The following is a 9,641-nucleotide window of genomic DNA, read 5'->3' as shown; positions in this document are numbered from 1 at the left end:
TCCTAAGTTAGTAGTGACCACCTTCGAAGATGAAAGAATCTAGAGAGCTGAAATAGATTCTTTATTTTAGGGATGGAAATAGGATAAAAAAAGATACCTTTGTTAGTCACCGCTGCAGTACCATCGAAAGAACATCCTGGGGAAAAAAGGAGATGTTCGTGTGTGTGTGTGTGTGTGTGTGGGAGAGGCTGGGGACCAGAAATCTGGGTCCTGGAGCCTAGGTCCCAAAGGTGGGTGATAGGGCTTGGACTCTTAGATCTGAGAAAATAGGGGTTGGGGGTTATGACTCCTGGTCTGAGGAAGGACGGGGTGGGGGCCTGGACTCCTAAGAGGGTCTGGCGACTCAGACTTCTGGATCTGGGGAAGGAGGGGCTGGGGACCCAGACTCTTGGGTCTGGGAAAGGAGAGCCAGATGCTGGGATTCTGGGGTCCCAGGGACTCACCACGCCAGCACGGTCGCACTGGCTGAGGCTAAGGCCACAGCGGCCGCGAGCAGGCACTGATTGCCCGGCGTTAGAGCCTCGGGCCTGGTCAGCAGCTCGCCCAGGCTGGGCGTCCAGGGTTCGATCATCTCCCCCTCCCGTGGCGTCCAGCGCAACACTTCCCGAAAAGAGACCTGGAGCTCAGTCTCCCCGCGCGGTGGCGGACCTGTCACTGCGGGGACGCGCACGTCAGCTGGGCACGAGCCCCACCCCTCACGTAGCCCCGCCCCTGCCGCGCAGCTCCGCCCCGCCCGCACCGTTCAGAAAGAAGTAGAGCCGCGCCAGGGGGCGCTGGTCGTGTGTGATCACGCAAGAGAAGGTCCCGCGGTGCGTGGGCTGCACCGGCCGGATCCGTGCCAGGTATCCTCGGGCCCGCGGAATCTCTCGGAAGTAGGACAGGTCCTGAGTCCGGAGCTGCGGGACGCTTGGGCTGGAGCGGCGAGAGGAGGAGGGCCCCCAGCCCCGAGTCCAGAAGAAATTCTCTCCGCCCCGACTCGCCAAACCACAACGTAAAGCCCCGCCCCCGAGCTAGACCACGACTTCCTGAGCCCTGGCCCCACCCTCAGCTCTTATTCGCCGATCTTTCACGCATAGTCCCGCCTCCTAAGTCTTGACTCCGCCTCTTGGGCCTAGTATTTGCTCTCCCGCCGAAAACCCTTACGGATAACCCACGCCTGAGCTCTGGTTCTGCATTGTGAGCTTGCCCCTTACCCTTAAATGCCGAGACCCTCCCCTTGCACGAAGTCTCAATCTAGACCGAGTCCCACCCTCTGCATCCTGACTCCCCATGCTCTAGTAAAGCATAACCCGCCTCCTGTCTTCATGCTGGACCCTCCCCGACTCACACCTCCTCCTGCGAACTTCCAGGAATAGGTGATCTCTTCCTTAGGCAGCGGGAAGTTCACAGTGCAAAAGAACATAGCCTGATGACCCCGAGTCACCGTCAAGTCCTGAACTGAAGACAAGTCCTCATCACCGCCTCGGCCCGCCCACGTCCGGCCCCGCCCCCAGACCACGCCTCCTCCGCACTCAGCTCCCTCTTCCAGTTTTTCAGGTTTCTTGCCCTTCAAGGCCACGCCCCTCACCTGGGCAGTCTAACGGGAGGTCGCAGACCGTAGAGTAGCACCCTCTGCAGCGGAAACGCCGGGCGACCTCCTGGAGTCCTATGGGACGGGAACGCTGATTCTGGGCTCCCCTAGTCCGGGCTCCCCTGCCTCCCCTAGTCCGGGCCCCTTCGGCCACCTTAAGGTCTATTATTTAACCTCCTTGGATTCTACCTGCCAGACAGAATCTGGGCCCCGCCTTCCCTGTGCTCATTGGCCAGCTCTCACCACTCTCCAGCCTCTAGGATCCCTATTGGTTTGCTTTGGTTTTCGGACCCACCTTTTATGAGGTTTGTGAACAATACCTGGTTTACTTACTTTTCCCCATGGCTCGTATTGGCCCCCTTCGGATCACAGGCCCACCCATCCTCTCCCATTTGTCCCAGGTTTCGACCCCTACCATCTCCCTTCCCCCGCAATTCTGAGCTTTGAATGATGTGCTTACCGCAGGGAGGGATGCAGGCCTGGACTGCGGAGAGAAAGCAAGCGTTACGACCCTGTAAGTCGCGGCAGGTGCCCACCTGAAGTTCCCCTAGAGGAAACGTTTCTGGGCCGGATGCATTCCTCCAAGAGGACAGAGCAAGGCCTGACGCGGTACACCTAGGGGGCGGGGCCAAGCCTGCAGCATTCCACCTGTAGGCGGGGCCAGGCCTGCAGCATTCCACTAAGAGGTCCGGCACAGGCCTGCTGCTAGCATCTAAGACGGGGTGGGGGGGAAAAAGGGCGGCAGGCCTGCTGCTCTCACCGAGGAAGCAGGGCCAGTTCCGGTGTATTCCGTCAAACGGGGCGGGCTTAGATCCTGGGCGATGCTCGGAGGGGACAAAGTCTAACTAGGGGGCCCAGTTAGAGGTGTGGTCAGGCTGGAAGTAGCCCCTAAGGCGGCCCGGTTGGAAAGGAAACCTTTCAGAGTGCACAGGGCCAGATACAGAGATCCAGGAAGAGGCCCGGGCTAATCTGGGACAGGAGGGTCCTAAGAAGCGTCCCAGCTAGAGATAACCTTCCGTCGGAGGGGCGGGGCCGGACCCAGAGTGGTCCAAGCAGAGGAAGAGGCTGTGTCCCGAGTGACCCACCAAGGGAAGCTCGGCTCAGAGATCGGGCCAGGGGTTTGCGCTGAAGGGAGCAGATGGGGGTCTCGGGAGTGGGGTTTTCTAATTGTCTGTGCCTGGGGGAAGGAGATGGTCTATTTTACCTTCTTTAAGCCGTAATATAATCTTCTGTATTTTCTCCGCGGCATGAGGAAAGGCAACCCGAAAGGACCCTGGAGGGTAGAGGGAGTCCTTGTAGTAAAGACCCTTCCCCAAGGCTGGCCGAGCTTGACAGGACTCGCTGTCATCGTGCCTGTGCCCCTCCCCCAACCCCTCTCCACCCCCCCATGTCTCTGGTATATGCCACATCCTCCTACCCTGTCTACCCCAGAGGCTGACAAATCCCCAAATCTCCTTCCTTCTGCTGACTCTGGACTAACCTCTCTGATGGAACCCCTCAGCATCATCTGTGTTATCTTGTTGAGGGGAAAGGGGAGGATAAAGGTCACATTTCTTCCAAGGCCTACGAGGCTCTATATGGTCTGGCTTACTCTCCCTCTCTATTCCATCCCTAATACCCACCTTTCATTTCCCCTAATATGAAAAGAACCATATTCTCTAGCACTTCAGGGCCTTTGCACGTGCCACCTTCAGTTTCCAGCACATCACTACCCCTACTCTTACTCATCCTTCATGTCACACCTTGTGTCACCTCCTTAGAGGTTTTCCCTGACCACAAGTATAATCTAATCCAGTCCCCTATTTTTGTCTCTAATAGTGCCGCATTCATTCCATTATAGCTCTCACCAGTTTGCAAATACATTTTTTTTTTTTTTTCTGGTACGCGGGCCTCTCACTGCTGTGGCCTCTCCCGTTGCGGAGCACAGGCTCCGGACGCGCAGGCCCAGCGGCCATGGCTCACGGGCCCAGCCGCTCCGCAGCATGTGGGATCTTCCCGGACCGGGGCACGAACCCGTGTCCCCTGCATCGGCAGGCGGACTCGCAACCACTGCGCCACCAGGGAAGCCCGCAAATACATATTTTATATATACATAGTGATCATTTAAATCTGTCTCTTAGTGCTATGTCCTCAGAACCCAGGAGAGGGCCCTGAGTCTTAGAAATAAGTATGTGTAGAATGAATTCCAGGATCCAACTGGAATGGAGACCACAGCTGGAGTCAGTGACCCCAATCCATCCTTTGGATGTGTTATATTTGGCCTGGAAAGTATTTTTTAAAATGAACCAGTTGCCATCATATAAAATTTGGGAAAAGTCACATAAAATGTTTGGCATCCTTTTAAGAAACTTGGAAGGGCTGTAAGAGAGACCGTATTTCCATGAGGCAGCAGTTAGCTGGAGCTTAGTAGCAGCCTCCCCCTTCAGACAGGGCACACACCCACTTTTACAGAGCTCCCAGCCTCTTCATTTCTATCCCTCTTTCACTCCTTTTTTTCCCCTTTCTTTTCTTTCTCTTCTTTAATTGTTTTTTTTTTTTTTTTTTTTGGCCATGCTACATGGCACCATGTGGGATCTTAGTTCCCCGACCAGGTATCGAACCTGTGCCCCCTGCAATGGAAGCGTGGAGTCCTAACCACCAGGGAAGTCCCTCACTCTTTTTATGTTCTCTGTCCTTATGGATGTTTGAGTTTTGACCACTGAAATGGCCTCCAAGCTATAATGTTTTGGGGCTTTTCCAAAGTGGATGGGTGGAATGATTTACAGGTGGAGGTGGTTTTGGAAATCAAGAAACGTGGCAGGGTCCTATGGGCTGAATTGTCTCCCTCCCAAATTCATATGTTGAAGTCCTAACCCCCAGCCCTTCAGCATGTAACTGTACTTGGAGATAGAGTCTTAAGGAGGTAATTAATTAGGTTAAAATGAGGTCTTTAGGGTGGGCCTTAATCCAGTATGACTGATGTCCTTAGAAGAATAGGAAATTTGGACACAGACACAGAGGGAAGCCAGCCATCTACAAGCCAAGGAGAGAGGCCTCAGAAGAAACCAACCCTGCTGACACTGACTCCTTGATTTTGGACTTCTAGCCTCCAAAATTGTGAACAAATAAATTTCTGTTATTTAAGCCACCCGGTGTGTGGTATTTTGTTACAGCAGCCCTAGCAAACAAATACACAGGGATTGCCAGTTGCCTCAAAATATCTACTTTTCTCTTTAGTAACATAATACTACATTTTAGCTGAGAAAGCACCCTTCCCGGCTTCAGCTAAAAGACTGCATTTCCCAACCTCCCTTGCAGCTAGTTGTGGTCATGTGACTTAGCTGTGATCATATGACCAACTACTGCTCCTTGAGATTAAGTGCAAATGTCATGTGTGAGTTACAGAAAGCAGCCTTAAGAGAGAAATGGTGACATATTATTGACCCCTTCCCCTTCCTCCATCCTGTTGCCTGAAACTTAGATTTGATGGCTGGCGCTCTAGCAGTTATAAAGGACCATGAGGATAAGGGGGTATACCCTAAGATGGTAAGGCAGAAAGCTGGAAGGGGCTTGGGTTCCCAGGAAAATGGAGCTGCCATACTAGCCTTAACTGCCTACCTCAGGACTTATTTTTTATGGGAGAAATAAACTTCTAGCTTACTTAAGCCATTGCAGGTTTCTCTGCAATTTAAAACCATACAAAACAGGAGGGAATTGAGAATATTGGCAAGAGACTGGCTGAAGTGATGATCATTGGGCAGAAGCTGGAGGGGGCGCTGAAGCCAGGAAGCAGGTTCAAAATGAGGGGTCAAGGACTTAGGGGTCTCTCCTTGGCCACAAGGCAGGCATGTGGTCTGGAGATGGCAGGATGGTCGGGAGGATGTGGTCCAAGTCGGGTGCTCAAATGAGAGGCCAGGATGTTGGAGGAGGCATCTAAGGAATATCTGTGGACCAAACCAAATGACTCACAGGGAAGGGATACACCAAGTCAGCCATGGGGCAGGGGAGAAGCATGGGAGTAAAGTAGGGATGGAGTGAAATATCCAGAGAGGCCAAGGGGCAGGGGCTGTATCAACTGAACCACAAGGGGGCGCGGGTGGATGTTATAAAGTCTTCCCCAAAAGAGGTGCTTCATTAGGAACTCCAACTGTTTCTGATCATCTGGGTTTGAGTCCTGTCTCTTCCAATGATAAGCACACCTGTCGCACACCTGAGCTAGCCATCACACATCCTCCTCCCTATGTGACCTCGCCCAAGTATTTAACCTTCCTGATCCTCAGTTTCCTCCTTCATAAAGTGGGGATAATATTGGTGTCTACCTCACAGGGTTGGCGGGGAGGATTTAATGTCATACAACATAAAAGCATTCCCCTTCCAAACTATGTGCCAGGTACCATTTAATGACCATGTGGGATAATGTCTCTAAGTGCTTGGAATGGTGCCTGGCACACCGTGTCATAGAAGGGTCAGCTACTGGTATTACCATCCCCAAGTTTGAGATGGGGAAACCAAGGCACAGAGAGGTTAGGAAGGCGGCCCAAGGTCACATAGCTAGATTTGAACCCAGGTGGTCCAACTCCAGAGCCTCCACATGCGACCACTACCTGTGGTACACACACTGCCCTCCTTGACACCATATTATCCATTCCATGGTTTATATACACTAACAGTGTCACCTGCCACCACCGGGAGCCACTCTGAGTCAGCACGTCCATCTCTCAGGTCCTCCATTTGGGAGAGACCTGGGAGTCATCCTCGATTCTCCCCATACCCCTCACCCCATATATGTCTGGTCCAGACATCTCCTGGGTCCATCCTCCCTGTCCAGCTGAGCCCCAACTTGCCCATCTGGAAAATGGGGCTATAAAACTCCACCTCATAGGGCTGATACAAGGATATCCTTTAGGAAGATAATTAACAAGTAACTCTGCCAGGACTTCACTGGTGGTCCAGTGGTTTAGACTCTGAGCTTCCACTGCAGGGGGCACGGGTTCGATCCCTGTTCAGGGAACTAAGATCCCGCACGCCACACCGCGTGGCCAGTAAAAAAATATATAAACAAAACACAGCATCTTCCATATAAGGGGCAGGTTGGTCTGGGCCCACCTGAACCACCGCATCTGGTCCGAGCCACCACTGACCTCACTGGTCTCTCTGCTTCTGCCCCTGACCCACGTGGCCTTAGTCAGACCCCCTCCTTCCTTAAAATCTTCCAATGGCTTCCCCATATCAAGAGCAAAAGCCGAAGAGACTGGCTAAAGTGATGGTCATTGAGTATAAGCTGGAAAGAGGAACCACCTTGGCTAAAGTCAGACCAAGGGCCCACCATAGTGGTTCTCAAAGTGTGTCCCTAGAACAGCAGCAGCAGCTCCTGGGAACTTGTTAGCAATGTCCATTTCTGGGCCCCACCTCAGACCTACTGCTCAGAAACAGAGGGTGGGGCCCAGGAGTCTGCATTTTAATAAGCTCCCAGGAGAGTCTGACATACACTGTGGGGCTAGAGAACAACTGGCCCCAGGGCCTTTGCACTGGCTCTCCCCTCTGCCTGGAAGCTCTCTCCCCAGGTTATCTGCATGACTCTCACTGTCCCCTCGTTCCAGTCTTTGCCTAATTGGACCTTCTCATTTGCAACTCTCCTGATCACCCCAATGGCCACCCCATTCTGTTCCCCTTGTTTTCCTCCACAGCACAGATCACCAACTGACATCAATGGCATTTCACTTGTTATGTTTAATAATCAACATAAGCAACCTGAGGGCAGGTGGCTTGCAGTTTTGGTCACAGCTGTGTCCTTGGTGGAATTCCTGGCACATTCAGTAAATATCTGTGGAGTACCAGCTTCTCCCAGCCTCCAATCTCCCTCCAGTCCATCCTCCATGTGGCCCCAGAGGATCTTTCTACACGCAGAGCTGACCCAGCCCTTCCCCAGCTCACAGCCCACCCCAGCTCTGGCCTCCTTCACAGCAGCCTCCACCCAGGCCTCCCTGCCTCCACTCTCTCCCCTGCTCCAGTCGGTCCCACACACAGCCCTCGCCAGGGTCTTCTACACTCAGAGCTGGACTTGTTTCTGCTCTTTTCAAAACCTTGTGTGACAAGTTGGCCTACACCGGGGAGAACAGGCATCTCCTGGAATCTTCCTCCCCCCTCCCCAGTCAGCTCTGAGTTCCTCAGCTCTCCCTTTGGGGGTGGGGGATCCGCAGCTGAAGTCTTCTCTATGCTGGACCCCCCCGGGCGCCCCCTGGATAGATGGGAACCTCCTCATGTTTAGGGATCTTTGTCAAAGAAGCTCCGTGGCAAGAGCAGGAAGCGAAAGAAGTAACAGCTAAGATGTAGAAATAAGTGCAGAGCCCCCAGACCACTGACGTGGCCAGTTTATGCTGCCAAGCAGTGAGCGCTCCCACCCCCAGTCTCCAGCACACTGCGGGCATGGGGGTGGGGGAGGATCCTGTGTCACGTGACCACACGGTGGCCTGCTGCGATCACTGCTCGTGCCGCCCCTCGGCCACAAGGGTCGCCCCAGCCCTGAGGTCCCTCCCCACCGGCACACGCATGTGTTTCTCTAGAGTGTGTGTCTCACCCACCCCAAGGCTGTCACGTGTGCCTGTCTCCCTTCACAGCTGTCACCTGAATCATCCCCTCTCTCCCTGTTCCTACCTGTCTTCCAGCCCCTCAATAGCCTCACACGTCAAAAATGTGGAATTACTTTGTTAACTGTAGGGAATATGTGTGTTTTATCCTAGAGGAAGGTCTCCTCCCTGAAGTCTGTCTCACTGGGGGAGCCCTGCCTCTCACTGAGCTCTGAGGCCACCCCGGGAGGCAAGGAGACTGTCCCATCTCTCAGATGGGTAAGTTGAGGCCCAGGGGGTGCGGGGGGGGCCGTGATGCATCCAGAATCTCATAGCCAGGAAGAGGGCAAGCCACACAGTGAGGTCAGAACGCACAGCTCCCTGATGCCATCTGGCTTGAGACTCTAAGTTACTTCAGCACTGTCTCCACCAGCCCCTGCCCATCTCCTCTCTCCCCGACAAGGCTGCCCAGCTCCCTCAGCTTCCAAGCGTCACCTCCTCCGAGATCACTGTCAAGTTCTGGGCTTTCCCCACACAAACATCCATCTCCTGGGGGCTCCAAGCCCACATCTCCCACCACTGCCGGTCCCGCCCCACTCACCCTGGGCAGCGGCCACCTCCTGCAGGGAGTGGGTCATCTGGGTGAAGGCGTCGTGCAGGTGGCTCCTTTCATCGTAGTCTGGGGGTCAGAGGCAGGAGCTGGGGCAAAGCGGTTCCCCAAACACCACATCCCCAAAGTGGACCTTCCTCTGCCTCTCTCTGAGTCTCTGGCCCCCGCAAAGCCTCTGTCCTCCCGTCTCTGAGCCTCTGGCCCCCGCAAAGTCCCTGTCCTCCCATCTCTGGCCCCCGCAAAGCCTCTGTCCTCCTGTCTCTGAGCCTCTGGCCCCCGCAAAGTCTCTGTCCTCCCGTCTCTGAGCCTCTGGCCCCAGCAAAGCCTCTGTCCTCCCGTCTCTGAGTCTCTGGCCCCCGCAAAGTCTCCATCCTCCCGTCTCTGAGCCTTTGTTCCCCTCAGCCTCTCCAGGCCTCTCTGGTCCCTCCCTCCACATGCCCCCCCCCCAGGGCCCTGGAGGATGTGGGGTGTCTCCTCACTGATTTCAGTGTCCTGGAGGCCCTTAAAAGCATCTGTTAAGGCCTCCTCACACTTCCCGAGGTCGGGGCTCTCCAGGCCGGCGAAGATCTGGCAGATTTGGAGGCGCTCATTGTAAGACGTGAAGCAGAGGAGACAGGCCCAGGCGGAGGCCCGGAAGACCGTGAGGGCCACCAGGGAGGACGGCACAGCGCTTCCTGCGGCCAGAAGGGCCATAGCGGAGGGTCTCAGCCTGTGGAGAAGCTGGAGACTTTTGTGAGGTCACAGTGGTGCGGGGGAGGGGCTCAAGACACGGGGTCAGAGGTAGGGTTTCAGTCTCCAGTCCAATGTCAGGCTCCAGGGTTTCCAGGGAGGAAGGGTGTGTCGGGTCAGGGGTCAGGGGTCGGACCCCAGGCTGATGGCTGGGCCGGATGCCAGGCTCCCAAGAACCTCACCTGTG

The 9,641-nt window shown here is 54.8% G+C and overlaps 1 protein-coding gene across 1 annotated transcript; it reads right to left on the bottom strand.

The window, feature by feature from the left end:
• Positions 1–102: 102 nt before the first annotated feature.
• SPACA6 (sperm acrosome associated 6) lies at positions 103–9,418 on the bottom strand. The gene is made up of 9 exons (XM_007463398.1): positions 9,205–9,418; positions 8,717–8,794; positions 2,775–2,843; positions 2,031–2,054; positions 1,568–1,645; positions 1,328–1,437; positions 740–896; positions 444–654; positions 103–136 (listed from the first exon to the last, which is right to left on the bottom strand). Exons 1-9 carry the CDS (start codon positions 9,416–9,418, stop codon positions 103–105), a joined length of 975 nt encoding a protein of 324 aa, XP_007463460.1.
• Between the last annotated feature and the right edge of the window lie 223 nt (positions 9,419–9,641).

This window comes from Lipotes vexillifer, unplaced genomic scaffold (assembly GCF_000442215.2).
Source record: "Lipotes vexillifer unplaced genomic scaffold, Lipotes_vexillifer_v1.1 scaffold802, whole genome shotgun sequence".
NCBI lineage: Eukaryota > Metazoa > Chordata > Mammalia > Artiodactyla > Lipotidae > Lipotes > Lipotes vexillifer.
Note: the sequence above shows the minus strand (reverse complement) of the source record. Positions and strands in the feature narration are given on the sequence as shown.